This window comes from Lipotes vexillifer, unplaced genomic scaffold (assembly GCF_000442215.2).
Source record: "Lipotes vexillifer unplaced genomic scaffold, Lipotes_vexillifer_v1.1 scaffold512, whole genome shotgun sequence".
In the NCBI taxonomy this organism is placed as follows: Eukaryota; Metazoa; Chordata; class Mammalia; order Artiodactyla; family Lipotidae; genus Lipotes; species Lipotes vexillifer.
The window spans coordinates 1011214-1034932 of record NW_006787695.1 but is presented as its reverse complement, the minus strand read 5'-3'; the positions used below and the strand labels follow the sequence as shown (position 1 = coordinate 1034932).

The window sequence follows — 23719 nt, the reverse complement described above, 5'->3', positions numbered from 1 at the left end:
CAGGTCAAGGTGACTTTGATTTGGCACGCTCTTGATGACCCCGGTAAGTGCCCGTCTTTCTCTAGGAGATGCTGAGCTTCGCAGCCTGTGTCAGCTCTGTGGTGCCTCGGGGCTGGGTGTGGCGGGGATTCCGAATTCCAGGCAGTGAGAGCTCTGTTTTTCACCCAAGATCACAAGCCCCGGGAGATGGACCTTCACATCCGGCCTTAGCTGTGGGGCTCAGTCTTCTGTCTTGGTAGGTCTGGGCTCTCCAAGCCAAGGGTCTGCGCATACGCTGGAGGGTTTTCCTTCTCTTAAATGTGGTTCACCTCTACTCGTGGGGCATCTACCACTTGGAAGACCCCCCTACACCCCACCTGTGTGTGGCCACTACCCTTGAGGTCAGCTGGACCTTCTTGCCAGCTGAAAAGCTGACTGTACATCTCCTGGGCCCGGGAGGAAGGTCTGGATTAAGGCCCACAGTCAAGCTGGGGGGCAGGAGCGTTCAGACCTGGGGGGCTTGAGGAAGAAGGGAACGTTGTGACCTGCAGGCACAGTGGGAAGAAACATCGGTGCTCGTCTACTCAGAAAAATCAGCTGCTTCTGTCATCAGGAGAACCCAAGGTCACTCATCCATCAATTACGGTGGATTTTCCAGGAAGTAAAGAAGGGACCTGATCACCGGACCCACTCAACTTAAAAAAGGATGACAACCAGGGCTTCCCTGGTGGCGCACTGGTTGGGAGTCCGCCTGCCGATGCAGGGGACACGGGTTCGTGCCCCGGTCCGGGAAGATCCCACGTGCCGCGGAGCTGCTGGGCCCGTGAGCCGTGGCCACTGAGCCTGCGCGTCCGGAGCCTGTGCTCCGCAACGGGAGAGGCCACAGCAGTGAGAGGCCCGCGTACCGCAAAAAAAAAAAAAAAAAAAAAAAGAACCTTGAGAACCAGGGGACAGGGTGGCCTACAATAGCAGCCTGTCATCACTTCACTTATGAGCCAGGGGATGACACTTAGTACTTTCGTACTCTCAAAGGAGCTGCTTTTTAAAATGAAAATACATCTTAGGAATAATAAAATTTTAACAATATTTCTTCTCTAGAAAATGGCATTTTGAAAGATATTCATTATCTGTGTTTTTACATTTCTGATATGTTGGAATTTTTACTATGTATTATTTTGTAATCAGAAAAATTGCAGACACGGAAGAAATAGAACAAAATAGTGGATGAGGAAAAAAAGAAAAAGGATGACAGCCAATGATGAAAGACCTGCTCCCTCCCCAATTTTCCCCACTAACCGAGGCTTTTGCTAGTGGTAACCGTGACAGAGCAGATATGAGATTATTGTCAGAGCCCCAGACAAACCTAACGATGCAGATCAAGGCTGACACACCGCTTCCGCCATCTGACTGCAGTGGTGAAGGGCTCAGTCCTTCCCAGAGTGGACGGGCTGCGAGGTCAGGGTTATAGGAGGGCCAGTGGTTGCAGCCACACTGCGGGGCATTGGGAGGTACCCCCCCACATTTAGCCTGGGTGGTTGGCACAGGGTCTGGGATGGATAAAAAAGGAGCACGCCCAGGGTAGGGCACCCGCAGCTGAGGGCTGTGGTGCAGAATCATCGGAGGTGTTTTATCGATTAAAAAACATCATCAACCTGTGAACTGGCAAGTCCCCTCCTAGGAAGAAAGGGAAGGATTGAAAGGAGAGACTCAGACACATATGTGTCTACAGTGGCGTAATTCATCATCGCCAAAAGGCAGAAGCCACCCAAATGTCCGTGGATGGAGTGAAGCTCTGACACAGGCTACCATGTGGATGGACCTTGAACCCACGATGCTCAGTGAGAGAGGGCTTTCTGCAGAGAGGAAGGACCCTGTCCACTGTGCACCCAGCAGTTCCAACCTCCCTCACCCTTGTCAGGTGCCACCCCTCCGAGCACCTTCCCCAAACCTCTTCCTCCTGCCCCGGTCTGCCCACCAACACTGCACCCCCAGACTCACTGAGCTTGGCAGACAGGTACTCTGCACCTGATGCCCCCCGTCCATGAGTGCTGACCTCAGGGAACCGAAACCACCTGGGAAGCTGTGGACCCCCGGGTTTACACACCCCCGGCAACAACAGGCACTCCGCAAACTTTTGTCACGTGAAGAAACATGTGCAAGAAAGTGAGAAAAGCATCGTCCTGGAATCGGAGGAAGCTTCTCTCCAGATCTGCCTTCACCCGCCCTACCTCTGCTCTGCAGGCATGTTGTCACCTTGCACGTCTGTGGGGCACCAGCTCTGCGCCCCCTGCCCTGGATGCTCTGTGCTCAGTCGGTCATCCTGCTGGCGTCCCAAATCTCGCCACCTTACCTCCTGCAAGGCTCGGATGAAACTTACTTCCTAAGGAGCTGAGCTGACCACCTCAGGAAAGCTTTGCTCCCCCAGCGGGACCTCTGCACAGCTCCCGTGGAGACTGGTGGGCATGGGTTTTAAAGATGCTTTTGTTCTCCCCCCCCCCCCCCCCCCACCGAATACAGAGTGGAATTTGTGTTCATATCATGTCTGTGTTAGCGCCTTGAAATTCTCATTGTTTATTAGGGCATTAACGAATCTTTCTTTGAGCTGCACGTAAATCCTCGACGCGTATTGAATGTATGTTCTCTCTGTCCACAGAGCCCACGAAGAAGCCGAGCTCAGGTGAGCGACTACCTGGCTGCACAGAAATGAGGCTGTGCCCTTGAGATGAGGTTTTTGAAGGTGTTTCTAGGGACGTGGAGTGTGTGAAAGAGGGGCAGGTGTTTAAAGCAAAGCCTAGTCCTTGGGGAACTGGAAATCAAAATCACAGTGAGACATCATTCCTACTAGGACTGCTAGAATCAAAATATGGGCGATACCAAGTGTCGGTGAGGGTGTGGAGACACTGGAGCCTTCGCGCGTTGCTGGTGGGGATAGAAAATGGTGCAGCCTCAGCGGAAAGCAGTCTGGCAGCTGCTCAGAAAGCTACGTATAGAATTTCCCTGTGATGCAACAGTTCTCCTGGGTATAGACCCAAATGAACTGAAAACAAGGATTTCAGCAGAAACACAGACACTTAGGTTGATTGTGTCTAATTCCTACATTAGTCCAGGAGAGAAAAATTAAGAATAAAGTTGATGAAAAGAATAATAAAGTTGACTGAATGAAGAATAAACTTGATTAACTAAATAGAGAAAAATGACAAATAAGCTTGATTAAATGAAGAAACTTGATTGAACGAAGAATAAAGTAAACTTGATTAACTAGAGGTCCAGAAATGTTAAAAAAAGAAAAGAAAGGAAAAAAAATAAAATAGTAGGAATAACGTAACATTAATTACTGTAGATGTAAAATGATTTTATGACTATGTTAAAAGACAGGGCTTAAAGCACTTTTGAATCAGTTATATACTATTAAACAAAGTGAAAGTCAATGTTTGCATAAAGATTTGGAGGCAGATACTAACCAGAGGAAAATGGCATCATGTAGCAATGTTAGACAAAATAATCTTCAAGGAATAAACAGTTTTTGAGTTTTGTGTGTGTGTGTGTGTGTGTGTGTGTGTGTACAGTGTAAAGGCTAAACAGTTAGTTTTGTAACTGTGTGTATGCAGTTTTTTCTTTAAGTTCTACGTTCTGAGATTTTACTTCTAGCGGCTAAGTGATTTTTAGCGGCTCGATGGCGATCTGCAAGTCTGTGAGCAGCAACTGTGAATAAAATATAAGATCTAGTTCTTATTTTATAGGCTGCTACTGACGGAAGGACAGTCTTCTCTCCTAAACGTGCAATGTTGTCTTCCCTACAGATATCTACCCAAAGCCGACGCCTCCCCACCAGCCACAGCCTGGAAATCCCGACAACAGTGGAAGTAAGAATGTTCATTCATTTCAAAACAAGTTTGATGAAAGGTGCCTCTTTTTTTCTTTTTTTTTTAACTATGAGTTTTCATCTGTCTGCTTCTGAAGTAAGAACCAACTCAGCTTTTACGGGGGCGGGGGGAGCAGTTTGCATTATTTTATTTCTTCGTTGCTCAGACACTTGGAGAATACTGAGCATTTGGGGATGTTGTGCATTAATGTGCTGGAATTTTAATCAGGCTGGAGGACGAGTCTTTTTCTAGCTGTTTCCGTGGTTCCTAATAACTTCCCGTGCACTGTGCGTTTTAGGTCATTTATCTTCAGTTTCTCCTTTGTTTTAAAAGCTTGGCAGACACTGCGCCTATAGATCACTTTAAAAAAAAGGGGGGGCCGGGAGGGGGTTAATATTAGCCAATAGCCCATAAAGTCCTCAGCGATTCAAAGACCCTAAAGACCTAAAAGCTGACTAGGCAGAGGTGACCAGTGACACCGGCCAAGTTGACAGCTTGCGGAAGATTCCTGGAAGCTTGGTGTGGCCTTGAGATGGAGGGAAATTCATCTCCTCGGCGGTGGTGATGGCCATGGTGAGGGAGATGTCACGAAAAGTAAGACGTAAGGTTCTACGAAGCCGTTACTTAATTGCAAAGCAACCCAGGCTGCTAACTGTGTTAGTTAACGGACGCTTACGTCACGACTTTGTCATCCTTGATACCGAAACTTGGCCTCTGTGTACCGGTGCCAAATTGAATCTCAGAGACAGAGTTTCAGGTGAAATACAAAAGAATAGCTTCGTTGCTTTACCCGGCAGAGGGGCCACAGCGGGCTCCTGCCCTCATAACTGTGTCCCTGGGCTTCCCTGGTGGCGCAGTGGTTGAGAGTCCGCCTGCCGATGCGGGGGACGCGGGTTCGTGCCCCGGTCCGGGAAGATCCCACGTGCCGCGGAGCGGCTGGGCCCGTGAGCCATGGCCGCTGAGCCTGCGCGTCCGGAGCCTGTGCTCCGCGATGGGAGAGGCCACAAGAGTGAGAGGCCCGCGTACCGCAAAAAACAAAAACAAAAAACTGTCCCTACCTGGGGTGGGATGGTGAGGAGTTTTATAGCAATGGTTCAAAGGGTGGGGCTGCTGAGAAGGACCAGGGTGCCTTCAGGGCCTGCACTCCTTCAATCTAGACATCACCTGGGCTCAGGTGGTCTCCTGATGGGCTTCTGTGCTTCTCAGAGGTTATCAAACTGTGGCCTTCTCTTTGGAATGAAGAATGCCTTATCAAGTAGTTAACATGTCCATTTGTTGGGGGTTTCAATATCTGCCAAACAGTATTGTCATGTGTATCCCTTGAGGGGGGAACCAGGACCTGCCCCAAGGCTGCACTATTGTTTCTTCACTGTTCCTCCCGTGTCTCTGCAGCCCCCTCCCTTCCCTGATTAGCAACCGCTTGAATCTGCCTGTTGGAACGCAGGGAAGGTCATGGGGGCTGAATGAAGCCTATTTCCTGTAATCAAGAAAACGGGGGACACAGGAAGGCTTTTGTGCCCAGGAGCTTCACAGGGCCCTGCTCGGTTTCATAGCCTTTAGGGCTTTTTTTTCCCCTCCAATTTTAACATCCCAGCTCCATCGATTCCTTTCCTGTAAAAATTCCTCCCAGCCTTTTCAACAAACTATTGTCCGATGGAGCGCTGTTATTCTACAAGGTGCCGATGGAAATCCCTCCTGGGGAGTGTTTCTTGCTACAGTCTATTTGGGGATCTCAGGTTAAATGTATTCCCATGGGCCTCCCTCCTGCGGGGTCCAGAGAATGTTAGATGCTGGCCATCCTGTAACATGAGTCACCAGGACCAGGATGACTCATCCACCCCAGGGCGTGGGTAGCAAGCCTCATGCTTGGGAGGGGTCCCTCTGTGACTCAGCGTTCCAGCAGCTGACACATTCCAAATTAGAGGAAGGTTGCTTTCTGGCCTTTGTGTTCAAGCTCTGCTAAAACCCAGTGGGGAGATGCCTTTAAAATGGCGCCCCCAAATAATGAATTTATATTTGATATGAGTTCTATGGCTCTTGGTATCAGCCTGACTGTCCCTTAGAAGCTAGGTCTGCTGATGGTTTATTGGGGAACACGTCTTGATTAAGAGGTCTTGGAACACTGATCAGACTCAGCGAATATGCTTTCTGCCTAACCCATTTGGAATGATTCATGATGAAATGATAAAACATGGAAAAACAGGGACGCAGCAAACTCAACACACACAGCAAACGAAGAGGGGAAAGAACTTGATTAGAACTTAAGTATGGAAACAGCGACACAGGAGTAGAAGCTTTCCTTAAATCTCATGCTTGCCCCCGGCTCACCCAGGTCCTGTGTGTGTCTCTTGAGAAGAAAAGTGAGTCATTGAAGGCAGTGGTGAGAGTCCCTTGAATACAGCGTGTCCTGGGACATTCTGCTGTGCAAGAAAGGCCCTGCAGGTGGAATGGGAGATCCTGGCAGAGACAGTGTTTTGTGCCAAGGCTCTGGGGCAGGAAGCTTGGGCTAAGTTTGAAGGGCAGATTAAGGGCATTTGTGACAAAAGTTAAGATTAACTCCAGTGAGGGAACGTACACACGCACAGCAGGAAGGGTAACACGTCGTCAAAAATGTGAGATGCTTTTGTCCTAGTATTGATGACGGGCTTTTGCAAACAACGTGATGTTTGCGACAACGCTAAACATTGGAACATCCACAGGGCAGCGTCTGCCAGATTCTTTTCAGGAATCCATGAACTTCTTGCTTTCAGAACCAAAAGAGGAGGTTCTGGGCGCCAAGGTCAACATGGTGTTTAAAGCTTTGGAGATTTTGAGTACCAGAGGTTCTGTGAAAGCGACAAACAGCAAATATAAATAAGCCGGAATGTCATGTTGTATTTCGGCCTTTTGTATTGTGTGAATGGTTCATTGCGGGAAGATGTCATTCTTTTCCTAACATCATCACCTTGGTGTTTTCCAACAGATATCTATCCAAGGCCAAAGCCACTGCCACGTCCCCAGCCTGGCAGCTCTGACAACAGTGCAGGTGAGTCCTGAGTATTGAGACGCCTTCTGGAAGCATTGGGAAGGATGCAATGGACCGTCTTGGAATTCTGTCCTCTGGCGGTGAAATAGGAGTTGGCGTTTGAAATATGCAGAGGTTCTTTAACAAGGAGTCCACCTGCTGTTACCAATCCCTCTGTTGATGGAGGATGCATTTTGTTTTGTTTTGTTTGGGGCTGAAAGAATGCAATGCGCCCCAAAGACATCTCGTGTCACTAAGGAGGAAGGGGATTCTCTGGGTCCTTGGTTGCTCTGTTTTGGGTGTTCCGTTGAGTTTTGCTTCCCTCGTCAAGAGCCGTTTGGGGCCACGTTGCCTGAGTTCCCGCCATACATCGAGTGACGTGTTGGGAATCCATGCACCTGGGGGAGGACCACTCGGGAAGGGATGCTGGCTCATGGTGGTGGGAGAATCACAAGAATTCCAGGGCTTGGGCAGACACGTGTGCCGACAGGTGGGTGCTGGGGAAAGCTCAGCTCTACGAGTATCTTCATTTCCAGCTGGTTTGGCAATGGGGAGTTCCCCTGTTTCCGATTCTCTTGAGATATTATTCGAACGTTGAATTCCTAGGGTGCAAAACACCATTGCTTATGCCCAACCAGACAACCTTCAGAGAGATCCAAGCATCATTTCTCCCCTGCAGGTTTCAGCTTGGGGGGTGGGGGGCATGTCTGTCTCCAAGACCTGACCTCTAGATCCTAAACTGTGATCCTTCCTCTGTATCCCTTTGTGCTGCAGCAGGAGATCATGTTATACTTTGTAACATGCAATGCCATGCAATTGTGGTTAATTTATTTCCTTGAGTTAGAATGAAAAGTACACACACACACACACACACACACACACACACACGCGCAGGGATTTTTGCCTTTCCTCCACTGATGCATCCCCAGAGCCAGAAGCCAGGCATGGCACACAGTAGGTCCTGTAAAGATCAGTTGCATGAGCAATGCCTTAGCTAATTTCGGCGACGGAGGGCTCACCCCTAAACCCCTTCATCAGGACACATATACCCTCCACTGTGTTGTCGGCTTGAAAGGTCTAACGGCCCCACCTCCAAAAGGCTGTGCTCTTTGATTGACAGCATCCAGCAAGATGTTCCTAAGGGGTTCTCACAAAGCTGTTCTCTGTTGCAAGATGTTTCAGGAGACACCCTTTTATCATTATTATTAATTATTATTGGCCACGCGTCATGTGGGATCTCATGGAAAATTGTATCCGAGCCAGATTTGAGGGTTATAACCCAGGTAGAGCATCTCAGAAAAGTCTGAGAACTGTTCCAGCCCGTTTAGAAGTCAAGGCCCACTTCTGTAAGTTTTTTGAGACAGAGGGCTGGACTTCACAGCATGTACTAGTGACAGGTTACACAATCCAGATCTAAGCGTCACTGTGGCCGCTTACAAGGTGGATAAGGAAGGTTACCTTGTTAGGAGTCGTCTTGCTGGCGCTGGGAGAATGCTGCTGTTTATGGTTGAGCAGATATTCCTACTGATGGGGGAGGTCCGACCAATGCCTAAGGCAGGTACACGATGCACAGTGGGGCGGGCAGTGGTGGGGGGGAATAGAGGAGGCCAAAGGGAAGAGAAAATTTCTTATGTTTAAATTTTTCTTGCCCTGCCATAAAACCTGAATTTTATTTCACGTAAAGGATATGATAAACGACACAGATGAACAGCCAGATGAAGAGACACAGGGCGAGGGGGTCCCAAGTGTAGGAGCTTCTGGAGTTGGGGGGCATTGCCTTCCACCATGTAGATAAATTCACTCATTCAGAAGCTCTCCAAACCCTGTCTCCTGGGTTTTTACAGAGGCTCTGTCACGTGAGCCTGACTGATGAACTTCTTGGCCACAGGACAGGGGTGAGGCTGAAAGTCCCAACCGTCCCATCGCTGGTTGGTTGCCTTGTTTCCAAAAGTCACCTCATTCATATAAACTCAGGTGTGGTTCTGAATAACAAAAGACACCTTTATCTCTTTTGTCACTTCACAAAAGACCCCTTTATCATTCCTATCATTTAGGAAATTCCAAGGGGCTCTGTGTTTGGATTAGGGAGGAAAACCAAATACGTATATTTCTGATTAAAATCACAGTGTCGCTGTCTGCATCCTCTTTATGAATCTTGCTTGAGGCTAGGGGTGGAAGTAACAGGTTGGGGTCCAGGCCCGGCCCGCCGCGCTGGCTGTGCAGTGGGGCCGCAGGAGGCTGCCCAGGTGGGCGCGAGGGACAGGGTCGCATCCCCGGCAGGCTTGTAGCAGCCCACCCGGACGGACCCCTTTTGAGGATGGCAGCTTAGCTTGCATCCGTGAGTATGTGTGCTTGTGTGTCGCACATGTGTGCATCCGTATGTGTGCTTGTGTGTCACACGTGTGCGCATCCGCGAGTACGTGCGCTTATGTGTCGCACGTGTGTGCATCCGTGTGTATGTGTGCTTGTGTATATTGGGGGTGTGTGCTGCATGTGTGTGCACATACGTGTGGTACTCCCTGAGCCATGGGGTGAGAGCCACGCCCCCTCCACCTCCATTGGTCCCGCTCCCCCCCAGCTGTAATGCCTGCATCTCCCCTTCCTAGCTCTGTCTGTCCCCACCTGCCCGCTGGGAGGCCAGCTCCGTGAGAGCAGAGGTTTGGTCTGCTCTGCTCGTGGCCACGCCCCTATCAACTTGCTGGCGCTGGCAGCAGGACGCAGCGCGACCAAGCTCGTCCGTATAAATGAATGACCGAGTGCTTGTCCCCTTCTAGGTGGAGATGGCTACCCCTCGTACGGCAACCCACAAGGTAACACGCAGGGGCGGGGCAGCCCACCTTGCCCAGGAGCGAGCTCTCTACATCACTGTGGGATGAGGTGGGGTAGACGTGTAATGATTTTTCAACCTGAGGGTGTTCAGGGAGCACCTACTGTTCCCATGCTCGTCTGGAAGCTCCTGAACACACATGTCTGTCCTTCAGGGAGGGGTCCATCCTGTGGGGGTCAGAGAAGGTGGGCAAGGACAGTCCTCAAGCTGGAAGATGCCTCGGAGCTCTGAGAGCAGGGCTGGGGTTCGTGGACCTGCCGCTGGGCCACCAATGGCGTCCCTTTCATTGACCACTACTGACCGGTAGCCAAAATGGAGAGGGGAGGGGAAGTAATGGCATTCAGCCACGGAGAAACCCCAGAGGGCACTGCCAGCCCCATCGCAGGTCCAGCAGTGGGGGCTGGAGTCCGGATGGTGGGCTTTTGTTGTGTGTCACTGGGAGGATGGGGTCCAGCGCCTTGGGGATCTGGCATTTAGGTGGAGGGTGACAGTGAATCCACCCAGCTGACCCCAAGGCTTTGGGAAGAAGAAAGGTATTGAGGTGTCTTTCCAACCTTCAGACCCTATCCCCATGCAGAGTCTCAGTACTGCTCTTTGCTGGGTGTATGGACATTCTGGGGAAGTCCATGGATGCTTCTCTTCTCGTGGGCAGGAGGTGGGGCAGGAGGGGTGCATCCCAGGGCAAGAATCCAGGTCTGACACATGGTTTGACGGGGTCCACGGCAGGACAGAGGGACTCATCCTAGACTGGGGCAGAATGGAGGTGGGTAAGGATGCTCCTTGAGGGGACCATCTCCAAGGCCGGGTCTAAAGGATGGGTGAGAGGCAGCCAGGACAGGAGAGGTAGGTGCTTTGCTAGGTCGGGCTGGGTACACCCCCGGGAACAACTGTAGTTTATGGGGCCAGGGTGTGGAGTGTGATGGGCAGGGGGCAACACTTGTGACTGGCCAGGGTACCCCATGGGCACGTCTGCACTTTATACATGCTCCACGGGAAAAAGCCTGCCCCTATTTATACCTATGTGATGCATGGATCAGAGGGCCAGTGACTGTCAGGGAGATCAGTGTTAAGACCCACTTAGTTCCCAGACTAAAGAGGATGTTGTAGAGACAGTGGACATGGGGATAAGAGGTCAGCCTGGAGGACCATTTGGTAGTCACCATTGATATCACATGGTTGATTTGCATGGGATGGCAGAGAGGATAGAGGTGTATCAGTTAGCAGTGCTATGTAACAAAAGAGCCCCAAACATAGTGATTTTAAACAACCACCATTGATTACGATTATGTGAGTCGCAATTGGGCTAAAAGCAGCCCACATCCATCCAAGAGGCCAGGCCAGGCTGGGCCACACGGCAGCCAGACACGGTACCAGAGAATAAAGAGGAGCATTACCAGGATAAGAAACATCACAGCTCCACGTCTTCTGGTTCTATTGGCTGAAGACCCAATTCTGAGGATGATGACCTGGACGCCCCCCACCTCCCATGCCACCAAGTCACATGGTAGAGGGTGTGGATAGGGGGTGGGGAGCCCTGGAGATTGGGGTCCAGCAGGGGACAGGGTGAGACAGCAGCACAAGGGAAGGACAGATCCCTGGGCACCGTGGTAACACTCTTCCAAGCATCACGGGAGCCACATCCACGGCGTGGCCACTCATCCGTCACCTACGACACGCCGGGCACTTGCCTGGATCTGATGTAGGACATGCGTGGTTATTTTAGACGGAAGCAACGATTTGTTCTTCTGGGGAAGTGTTGATTTTTGTCACATCAAGGTTCCATACCTTGGATTTTGTGCAGGAAAACCTAAGCTTCCCTTAAAGCATTGATGTTTGCTATATGGTTGTGTTCAGAGCCCCAGCATGATTTGAGGATTGGGCTATCAGGCACTTTTTGGTTAAAACAAATTTTTTTTGCATGAGTAAACATTCTATGTCCCCAAAGCCACAGATTCATCCAAATTCACAAATACATGAAAAAACATATCAAGCCTACCTTCTGCGCAAAACAGTTGGATGCCCCAGTCCCATAAGACTGGTTGGTAAGCTCCCCTGGGGTGAAAGCAGAATCACTTCCTTGGGCTTCTTGTGTGAATTCCATCATCTTCCCGTGAATAGGAGGGTGGGGAGGGCCAGGGATGTGATTGCAGAGTTATTTACAATCAGCAGTGTTCCGGCTGGCTGTGTTTTTCACAGACCATCTTGCTTTTCTGGATTCCCGCAGGCAACAGGTTAGCAAAAATCGTGTCTCCTATCCTGTGCGGGGTGCTGGTGACCCTGGTGGGGGCAGCGGCCAGCTATTTCCAGTACAACAGAAGGAGGAATTGTTGCAGGACAAATGGCAAGTTTCCCTCCCAATTTTATCTTCCCTAAGTGTAAAGCCTGATAAGTATATGAATAAATGTAACAAAACAGAAGCAGACTCACAGATACAGAGAACATAGCGGTTCCCAGTGGGGAGAGGGAAGGGGGGAGGGGCAAGATGGGGCAGAGAGATTAAGAGGTACAAACTGCTGTGTATAAAATAAATAAGCAACAAGGATATGTTGTACAGCACAGGGAATAGAGCCAATATTTTATAATAACTTTAATGGAATACAATCTATAAAAATGTTGAATCGCTATGTTGCATGCATGAAACTAATATAATATTGTACATCGACTATATGTCACTTAAAAAATTATTTTAATAAAATAACAGCCAAAACAACTTACGTCCAATAGACACACTGGCACATCTTCACACGAATCATATGTATCTAGGAAATTTGTTCTTAAAATGAAAAATGTTTCATTTTATTTAGAATTTATTACTTTTCAAAAAGTCCTTAAAGTAGTTTTGTTTTGTTTTTTTAATATAGGCCTTTAGAGCTGATTTGAAACCACACCTAAATGATGGCTTTTAAGATCTCTTCTTGTTATACATTTTTTTAAATTGAAGTGTATTTGCTGTACAATATTATACGTTACAGGTGTACTTGTGAAACTTGTTTCACAAGTTTTAAGAGTTATACTCCATTTACAGGTATTACGGAATATTGGCTATATTATGTTATAAAATTCTTTGACAAATATATGTTAGTCAATTTATTTAACTTATGTAATGAAAGGCTAAATCCTCTTGAATACAATCTATCAAAAAAGTTCATGCAAAATACATACTTTGATTCCGTGAGTAAAAGGTTTTCTGTCTGCTTTTGTTTAACGAGGCAATGTGTTTAAAAATATTGCAAATAGAGTTGAAAGCAGTCACCCGCGATGCATCTGTGTGAGCTGTGTTCAAGTGTCACACTCAATAAATGATAACATATTTTGAATTAAAAAATACTTTCTGAGGTCCTTTGCTGGTAATGTTATTTCTGATAAAGTCCAGTGTAGACCCCCTTGCATAATGAAGGGATTTTTAAGCTGGGACTTTATTACGGACACACGGGGGACTTGAGAGATGCTTTTGAAAAGATGCTTACACTTTTATTAATTTTTTAAGGTTTTCTCATCTGTAAGATTTGGTTTCACTGCCACAGACCTTACATAAGTAACTTGCTTTTGTTTTCAGTGAACTTTCAATCACAAGGGAGTTGGCAAAGATATTTGGGTGGAGTCTGCAGTTTTTGGACCCTTCTCCCAAAAGAAAACCGCAGAAGGACTAAATTGCAAACCTTTCTGTCGAAAGGTGCACAGACCCCCGGGAAGTGGATTGGGGCCAGGGCTGGGGGCGTGCTGGGGCTTTCTGCTTCACCTTTGGGTCCAGGCTTCCGGGTCTGAAGACTTACACGCCCAAGGACGGGGAGCAGAGATCCTGTCTGCTGAATCATGAAAGCCCTGAAGACATCGCTAAAGGGAAGATGGGGGTGGGGGGTGGGGGGTGGAGAGGGGGATGCTTTATTGCAGAAACAACAGCTCAAATGTTAACTCAGGGTCTCCCAAGGTTTGGTCCTGAGACCAACCGTGTCTGAATCTGTCTGTGTTTTGCCAGGGGGCCTCCACCTCCAGGAAGGAAGCTATGAAACAAAAGCCTATTCCAGGAGTATTTTTTTAAGGATTTGGGCAACTTCAAAATCCCAAAACCTACCCTTGGCCTCCCTCTGCTGGTGGCTGGGTGGTACTGAGCAACCCCCTGGCTGGGACGAGCCTTGGTGTACATAACCCCGGAACCTGAAAGTTTGGGGGGTAGGGGGGAAACAGATTATGAAGAACAACGTTACTTTCTGGGCAACATGCCTTATCATTACAGAGACACTGTGCATTAATTTCGCTTGCATCTTTGGCCAAACTCTGTAAGCACTTGTGACTCCGGGAGCTCAGGGCTGAAAATGGGCAAGGGAAGTGAGGCATCATCTCAGGCGCAAACGTAAGGGGGTGGAGGGAGCCCCAACAAGCGAAGTCACCAAGATAAATACTATTTTAGTGTCATATTTAAAAAAAAAATAACAAACTGGCAAACTGCAGCCTGCAGGCTTGCTGCCTGTTCATGTCAATAAAGTTTTACTGCAGCCAGAGGCAAGTGAGGCATCATATACAAATGCAAGACTGGAGCCCAGGTTTATTTCACATTTTGATACTATGCTCACGGTGGGCTTTTCTGGGCATTCATTATGATTTTTTTTAAAAAAACACTGCATTCAAGTATTACGACATATCCCGAGTTTTCTGGCGCCTGCTACAACTTGGTGTCCACTCACCTCCTCCTATTTGAAATTCTGAAGCAGGGGCAGTTTTTGTTCTTTTTGGTCCATGCCCTTCCCGTTTATCTGAGGTGGAAGCCCTTTTTGGTTAAAGCAGTGTCCTGTCTTGAAGCTCTCTCCTGCCTTTTTTGGGACTAGATAAAATACACGTCTAGCTGATTTACTTTGCTGTACAGTAGAGACTAATACAACATATTATAACGCAACTACACTCCAAAAAAAAAAAATTCTGTCTACTTTCTCAGTTACCCTTTAATGATAACTTCACCAGGTCCACTAAGGGACCGAATTTGGCTGCGGTTCTGTGAAAGTTAGCGAGCTCAGAGAGTTAAGACATGCTGTGACGTCATTCGGGCACCCCTGCCACAGTGCGAAGGAGTGATCCTTGCTGGGTGCAAAACCCGTAAACCGTCTAAGAAATATGGCAGCTTGACATTCCCTCTGTGGTACGGTGCTAATGCTGCCTGGCTGGCTAGCGTCCCTGAGTAGGGCCAGGGAATGCCCACTCTCTCCCGAAGGATGGCGGGCACGTACACTGGCCAGCTCTGCAGGGGTTAGGAGCAATGCACGACCTGTGCGTCTGTATGCAGCCCAGTCCTGGAGCTTGTGCATCTTGTAGGGACAGTGATGGGGATGGGGCCCTCTAACATGGCGACAGAGGTCTATTCACTCAAGGGGACCGTGTGAGCATCACACTTTGCCTTTATTTCGTCAAATGGACGTAATAGTAACTCCCAGTTTAGAGGTTATGAAGACTAATTCGGCCGCATCCCCCAAAGGGGTTTCTACAAATATGAGTTGTCACCCAAAAGATGGAGTTACTCGATTCACTTAAAATGTTCGAAACCCTGAACAAATAGAAAGCAGTAAAAAAGATACCAGTGCTTTAAGATCAATCCGTAGAGGTTTTTTTTTTTTTTTTCCTGGCTATGACATCTTGCATCCAATCTTTCTTTACAGAACCAGAAAACATCTGAGGCCTTCAAAATCCACCCTTTGCTTTGAGAAAAGCTCCACCCAGACAAGAACCACCTTCATCACTCCCGTGCAAAGTTCCTTTCCTTCTCGGCTTAAGCAGCTGCCCTGAAGGGTTTTCTCTCCTGTTTGCAATAGACGCGCTACCTAACCAAGAATTCCTAATTCCTCAGACACATCGATCATGATAAGGTAGACAGCTGGACCTTGGGTTGTAAAAAGACTGCTTGATCTGTTGGTTCCATCGTGAACCCGGACAGAGGTTCCAGCTCTGGAATGAGCTCCGAAACTACCCCCTGGTGTGACCTCAGGCCATCGACATGGTCACAAAGCACAGGGACAGCAGAATGGCAACGGGGTCTTGGGCGGGAATGCCATCGGCTTCTAAAAGATGGAGACAGACTGCTGTTTGGGTTTCCAACAGGCTGGGGTGAGAAGCTTGACTGTTGCTGTAAGTTCCTTAGTTATGTCAGGAATCCAGACCTGTTCACCACTGCCCGTGAATCGGGAATGAGTGATTCCCGACACTAACGGCAGAATTTGAACATTATTTCCGCTCACAAGAGTATTGTCACCTGCACAGGATGGGGCTGGATTTGGGAAATTTAAGTGCAAAATCGCTGATGTGGAAACCGTCTCGGGGAAGTGATCATGGGGTGCTTTTTCCCTGTGAAATAGTACAGTTTCTAAATTTTTTTGGAGAACGTGGGGTGGAAATAGAGATTTGCAGAGGTTGAGGCTTTTCGTATTATTTTTGGTCTTTGATCCTCTGTGGGTACCAGTTCTTAAGGCGACGGCAGTGCTTTCCTTGGTTTATACTTTTCTTTTTACTGGACTAGACAATCTTCTGTCCTCAAATATCTAAAACGTATACTAGCTGTTTGTTTCTATTTTAGTAATGCTTTAGGGGAGAGGAAAAAGGATGGTCTGGGCAGGTTAGTATAGTTTGATTCAACTGAGATTAATGCTGATAGAATTTTAGAGTATAAATATTAGAACCAAAGAGGAAGCCAGTCGCTAGAATCTGGATCTCATAAAGAGGACACATTAAAATTCCAAATCTGCATGCTTTGAGCTCACCCTTAAGGATTGAGAGAGCTAGGTCTCCGAAGAGACGTTGAAAGCAGAAAGCGTTTGAAAGAGCTTCCCCAAAATGGAAAGGAACTTAAAACTAATCCTGATTAGATGTCTCAGAATTGCATGACCTCCGTCCTGGATTTACAAAGATGTGAGCCATTTGAAGACAGCGTGTATTTCCTATTTTAATATGAATGTCCTAGGACTCTTCCCAAATCTTGTTAAGCTTCTCCATAAGTGAGGATGCCCACTAAACATGTCCCATATATGAGTTTCAGTGGGGAGTTTAATTTAACTCTTGTTCAAAAGTGTGTGTATGTACACACACAGATTTACACACAGATGTACATAAATGGAACTTAAGCATTTTTAAAGGTAACTCCATCCATTTTCTGTAACTGTCATGGGCAACTTTTCATCATTTAAAATACATGTAAGAGAAAAAAAAATCGGCCTTGTTGGTTGTGTTCTCTTTTCTATATTTTGCACGTATAACGGTGAGACAGCGGTGAAAGGGTCAAAAAGTCATGAAGCTACGTAGCTTTGCATGCATCCAGGAAATCCCTTTCTACTCCGTTGTGCATCCTTTGGGCGCATGGCCTTGGAGGCTTATGGCTGAGATGGTCGCCCCCACACACCAGCTCCGATGGACCCAGCAGTCGTTTGAGAACCAGAGGGGCATCTGTCACCTTCCAAAGGAAGAAATGGTCTCCTCAGTACCCTGTGGAACAAGATAGATTATGAACACATAAAGAAACATATAGTTGGAGAACAGCGGGATAAACGCCACCCCGATGACAAGAGGAAAATATGGTTAGTATTCAATGTCGTTGAAATTAAAGTATGCGAATAATGATCTCTCGGGAAGCCTCTCTTTAAGGCTTTAAGTTCTGGGGATCGAATGTGCAGCATGGTGACTCTAGTTAACAATACTGTATTCTATACGTGAAAGTTTTTAAGAGAGTAGACTTTAAGTATTCTAACCACAAAAAGAAACGGTAATTATGTGACAGGATGGAGGTGTTAGCTAAGGCTGGGATGGTAATCCTATTGCAGTGTATACACAATGTACACCTTATTGTATATATATTGTATATATCACAATGTACACCTTAAACTTCCGCAATGCTACATGTCAATTATTATCTCAATGAAGCTGGGGGAAAAAAGAGCTCTTTCTGAGAGTTTCTTCTGCAAGCGTTTTTCTGCTTGGATTCCGTAGGCATCCAGCACTCCACGCGCACAGATGATCATTTCAGTGGCCTTGGCAAGATTTTCTTCTTTCTTTCCATGGCACATTCACTATAAATTTAATATTCTGTGATAGTTCATTTTGTACACACATGTATGTATCCGGGGGGGTGCAGCTCACTCAATGACCGTATGTTCCTACTGACGTCATAGAATCTGACTTTCAAATGATGTTTACTCCTGACGGTGGTGAAGACCATTTAATAGGATCTGCGTGTGCATCTGTTCTTTTATCTTCTTTCAGATAATTTAGTGTAGATTTGGTGGCTTTTTCTTGCAGACATTTGGACGACTCCTTTATCTGAGCTCATTCATCAGTTTTCTTCGAAACTCCTTGTGATTCGCGTTCGAGAAGGTCTCCAACATCTCACGCATTTCAAATGCAAGGAGGCATCATCTGTAGTAGAATCATTTCTACCTTCAGCAAATGTTTTCTAACATTTTGTTTGTTTATTGAATTCACTCTTTCTTTGCACCCTCTGGTTTCTTACGAAAGCAGCTTTATGCTGCCCCAAAGGTGGACACATTCATCCAAACCCTCTGTTACTTTTCTGGCCGTGTTAACCTGAGATAGTCATTCTTAAATCTCACAGATCTTTCTTTTCATTCATTGACAAGTGTCACGTTGAAATGTCTCGTGAGGCAGGTGACAGATTTCGGATCCCCATCTGTAAAACCGTGAGCCTCGGGCAGGTACAGATGAGTTCTGTTGGTTTTCAACAGCTTTTCAGAAAGCAAAGTCTAATAGCAGCAACCAACCATGTAATTCTCTCCTCGAATTCTTGCTCTTAACCCATCAACCTTTTCAGGACACGTTAATCCATTTTCACAGGGGGCTTGAATTTTTTTTTTTTTCAATTAAGCCCACTCAGATAGTGAGAACCATAGTAAAGCAAGTCATCAGAAGCTAATCACCAGCCTTAAAAAACCGACGGTTCAGCCACCGTTTCTGAGAAAATGATTCCTCTTTTCACTGGTAAACTCACGAGGGGACATTAGCTCTGGAAAGCTGCCTGCTTTGGTAGAAAGAGCAGAAAACTGTCTTCTGATCCTGTTTCTTAGGATGACGATGAGGCTGAAACCAGGCAGACGAAAGCCCTTGTGGTTCCTGAAAGCCACCATTCTGATGGGGCAAACTTTTCTTTGGAGAGCCGCCTTCTATGTTACCAATGTATTTCTTGAATCTTCACATTTTGGGGACACACCCTTGGCGTAAATCACATCTCCAACCCTGGCAGCTTTCACCTTGGCCTGCAAAGCAGGTGGTACTGTTACCAGTTAGGGTTCTTGGCCTCCTTAAGCAATAGAAATTGATCAGAGGCCAGACAAGAAATTCAGGCAAAGCTTTATTGGGGCCCCTGCTGCAGCGCGGGGCGGGGGTGGGGGAGTGAAAACAAATAACACGTTCCCTTGTTTGCTCGCTCCCTGGGGTGGGGGGGGGCAAGCTTGTTCCTTAAGTGGGCTGAGGGTACGGGTGGGTCCAGGGGTCGGGCTGGAGGGGAGGCTTAGGGGGGCTGCCCACCCCTTAGGTGGTGTTGTGTGCAGGGGGCATAGCACAGGACACTGCTTTTGCTCCGGGCTCTTCAGAAGTGGCAGGTGGGCTTTTTGGTCTCTTTGTATCTTATTTTTCATCATTTGCCCCAACTGCGCATGCACGCAGTTATTTTTAGTCCCGTACATTTTCTTTGTGTGTTGCTGCTCCAAGAGATCTCTGTCTGGGCACAAGCCCTGCAGCAAAGGGTCACGGGTCCCAGCCTGTCTCAGTACTTTCAAAGTATTATTATCTCTTCAAATGACTTTTTCAGCACTTTGCCTGTTTTATTCCCAGGGCATGGTTTTTTGTTGCTTCTTGGGGTCCTCCAAACTCCCGGTTAGGAATTCTGTGGAGGGACCATCCATGAATCCAGGTCCGGTTGTTGTCCGGAGATCTGTTCTCTGCCTGTTGTGTAGGTGACCCCGACACGCCGACCGTGCATCTACTCAGAGCTCATGCAGAAATGGCCCCTTTCCCATCTCTTGGTCTCTTGGTTCAAAACACAGGGTGGGTAGTTACCCTGCAGACAGGTAAAGTGAGAGATTCTGCAGCTTTGTGAGGATTTGGGTCTAGGCGATAATTGCTTTTTGAGCCCATCAGAGGCTGCTGTCTTCCAGCCCATGAGAGAATTACATTTCACATTTTGCCCGGGCGGCCCCCGAAAGTGTTCAGAGCTTTGTTCTGTGCAGAAGGGATACTGTATGGTGCATGGATTTTATTCCATGTGATAACTTTTCCATGCAGGCGAGACCTTGGACCCGAGGAGAAAAGAATTAATGAGATGCAGAATTCCATGTGTTGTCTTATGATTCTAATGACTTTTCTGTAAAGGGAGAGGATGTGCATATATATTCTGTAAAAATAGAAAAAATATGTTTTACTTAAGGGGAGTTAAGCCTTAGAGCTGCAGAAATTTCATTTTTTTCCAATATATTATTCTTAGGTCTATAGTCTTAAAAATCTTTTAAAACAGCCTGCACAACAATTTCAAAATTCAGTAAACAAAAGAGGAAGTATTGGGTATTAGTTTTCACTAAATTTACTAACGAAAATTTCCCAAAACAGAGGCGGTCCTCCAATTCATATATCCCCAAGACTCTTATAAAATTAGAGTCTCTTGACACTGCGAAAGCCCATAGTCATTTAATATTAATTAATTCAGTTAAACCGAGTTCCATTTTGTTCATTTTTACAAAGAAACATTTTCTACGACACAAATGAACTTAACTATGAAACAGAAAGAGACTCACAGACATAGCGAACAGACTTATGGTTGCCAAGGGGGGAGGGGGGAGGGGGGAGGGAAGGAGTGCGAGTTTGGGATTAGCAGATACAAACTATTACATATAGAGAATGGATAGACAGCAAGGTCCTACTGCAGAGCACAGGGAACTCTACTCAATATCCTGTGATAAACCATAATGGAAAAAAGTATGAAAAAGAATATTAAAAAAAGAAGAAATGACACAAAAACCTTAAAAAACTTAATTATAGGGCTTCCCTGGTGGCGCAGTGGTTGAGAGTCCGCCTGCCGATGCAGGGGACGCGGGTTCGTGCCCCGGCCTGGGAAGATCCCACATGCCGCGGAGCAGCTGGGCCCGTGAGCCATGGCCGCTGAGCCTGTGCGTCCGGAGCCTGTGCTTCGCAACGGGAGAGGCCACAACAGTGAGAGGCCCACAAACAGCAAAAAAAAAAAAAAAAAAAAAAAAAAAAAAAAAAACTTAATTATATAACATTTAAAAAAATAAATCAGTTGAAAGAAATAAACATTTTCAACTTGGCAAGCAGAGAATGATTTATTAGATCATCAAGCCAATGTTAAATCTATCAAAGGGTAGCAATCTAGAAAAGTGAACAAAATAGCTGATGTTCTGATTAGAAACACCAAGTGCCAGTTTGAGTAATAGTAACGTCAACAACACATACATATGTTCTATTTTAGTAGAAAGACATGAATAAAGAACCTTTTAAGATATATTAAATATTTTACACATGTACACATACACATGGGTGTCGTTGACAGTAAATTGTTAGTGAAGGTCTAACTAGTTCCAAGGTTGACTGGGCAGGTATAGTGTATTGTAGTCGCCACCATGCACCCTCCAGGGTCAAAGTAGTAATTATAGAATTCAGTAGATTTACAAAAGAAGTCTCCCCCAGAGCGCTCAATTACTTGTCGAGCCGTTGTAAATTTGTGAAATGGCTTTAAAATTAGTTTAACGCTTTTTAAAATCAAGGTTAAAAAAAAATGGGTAATCATCAATACCTTGCAAAGTGCTATAGCCCATGCACACTAGGGAATCAGAGACTCCCATTGGATGTCCCGTGGAAAAGGTCACCATCTGCTATGGTGTTTTTAACATAAATGTTAGTCTTGGTGGGGTTATTCGCTGCCTATTCTGCTTTCTTTAGAAATCCAGTGTCTTCTAACATAACTTCTGTCTGAGCCTGTTGGTGAAAGGCTCGTGAGATTTCCTGGGAAAGAAAGAAAAAGGGTCAAAGTGTCCATGGGCCAGCCCCATCCTGTGAACCCTTATTTGCAGGTCAGACCCATAAGGGATTAGAATTAGCTCGTCTGGTTTCCCACTACGTACTATTCTGGTTCCTGACACTAAAGGGCTTCGGTGATGTGGGTTGGCCTCTGCCCCAGTCCCATCTTCCTAACGGAGGCATGTCCCCCGCAGTTCCAAATATAAATGCAGTGCACATCTGTGCCTTGCAGCTATCTCCCTCCGCATCGTGGCCACCCCTTCTCACACTGGCATGCGTCCAACGTAACTGCTCCTCTATGAATAGCTGGGGATGCATAAATGGTCTGTGGAAGCACAGACGACGTTCCAAACTCCCCTCTACTGAAAATATAAACAGTACTTGGACCTGACAAACATGGAACATTTTGCCCCTGGGGTGGAGGGCTGGGGGCAAAATCTGACACGCTCACCTTTGGCCGTAGACCAAAGGGGAGTTAGTTAGGGAGATGGGACCATTGCAGTCCCAGCCCTTTCCCCGACCCTGCGCATTCCCTCACCCACCTCCCCTGCCCAAACTTTTGTTCTCTATCTTGTATCCACTGCCCACATCTCATGCAGTATAACTTTTTATTGTTTATTGCCTGGCTTTTCCCCCTCCCCCCTGCCCCCAGAAGGTACATCTATAAAAGCATGCGTGTGTCTGTAACTACTAGAGCAGTGACTGGCATGCAGTAGGTGCTCAATAACTATTTATTCAATCAACACTTGGAAGAATGAATGAATCTGTCTCAGCTCAGGCTCCCATAATAGAACGCCACAGACTGCGGGGATTCAACAACAGACGTTTGTTTTTCGCGGTTCTGGAGGCTGGGAGTCTGAGATCACCGGGTGGGCAGATTAGTTCCCGGTGAGGCTCTCTTCCAGATTTATAGACGGCTGCCTTCTTACTGTGTCCTCACATGGTGGAGAGAGAGCTCTGGTGCCTCTTTTTCTTCTTCTAAGGACGCTAATGCCATCATGGGGGCCCCACCCCCATGACTTCATTCAAACCTGCCCAGGGGCCCATCTCCTAACACATCCCATTGGGGGTCAGGGCTTCAACATGTAGATTTTGGGGGGCACACACACTCAGTCCATAGCAGAATTTCTTTTTTTTAAAATTTATTTATTTTATTTTTGGCTGCATTGGGTCTTCATTGCGGTATGCAGGCTTTCTCTGGTTGTGGCGAGCGGGGGCTGCTCTTCATTGAGGTGCGCGGGCTTCTCACTGCGGTGGCTTCTCTTGTTGCAGAGCCGGGGCTCTAGGCTTGCAGGCTTCAGTAGTTACAGCACGCAGACTCAGTAGTTGTGGCTCGCAGGCTCTAGAGCACAGGCTCAGTAGTTGTGACGCACGGGCTTAGTTGCTCCGTGGCATGTGGGATCTTCCCAGACCAGGGCTCGAACCCGTGTCCCCTGCATTGGCAGGCAGATTCTCAACCGCTGCGCCACCAGTGAAGTCCAGAATTTCTTGTTTAGGCCACAAACTTCACATTACAGAGGAGTTGTTTCCTCCTGTTATTCTAGCTAAAGAGCTTTATGTGGTGAGATTAATAGAGATATGAACAAATGTGAGCTTTTAAAATATATACATTATGAAATAAAATGTGCCGACATTTGGAACACCTCCAGCTGACCCATGCATGATATTGCAAGATCCTAAGTGGATAAAAGATCCGTCTGAAGTTCATGATAAAGCAGTGGATTCTAACTTTATAGAGAGTACAGAATTCATTGACTGGTATCCAGATTCCATGCTGAAATCATGGAACCTTAAAGAAACTACCAATTTTCAAGTTTTGGTGTGGCATCAAAGAAGAATGTCAGTTGTGTGAAAACCCTATTAAAACATTCCTCTCTTTTCTAACTACCCATGTGGGGGAGGCCAGATTTTCTTGACTCGTTTCAACCTAAACTATTATTGTAACAGAACAAATGTAGAGGTAAGTGTGAGAAATCAGTCACCTTCTATTAAGTGAGACATGAGAGAGAGATGCACAAGTGTGTACGTTAATGC

At 46.9% G+C, this 23719-nt stretch overlaps 1 protein-coding gene across 1 annotated transcript in view; it reads left to right on the top strand.

Annotated features, from left to right (window-relative positions):
* The window catches only part of XG (Xg glycoprotein (Xg blood group)), a 42454-nt gene that overhangs the window by 11097 nt on the left and 7638 nt on the right, over positions 1-23719 (top strand). Inside the window, 7 exon segments of the mRNA XM_007460497.1 lie at positions 4-25; positions 27-43; positions 2633-2656; positions 3780-3842; positions 6805-6867; positions 9621-9656; positions 11898-12014. Of these exon segments, the coding sequence (XP_007460559.1) occupies positions 4-25; positions 27-43; positions 2633-2656; positions 3780-3842; positions 6805-6867; positions 9621-9656; positions 11898-12014 (342 nt within the window).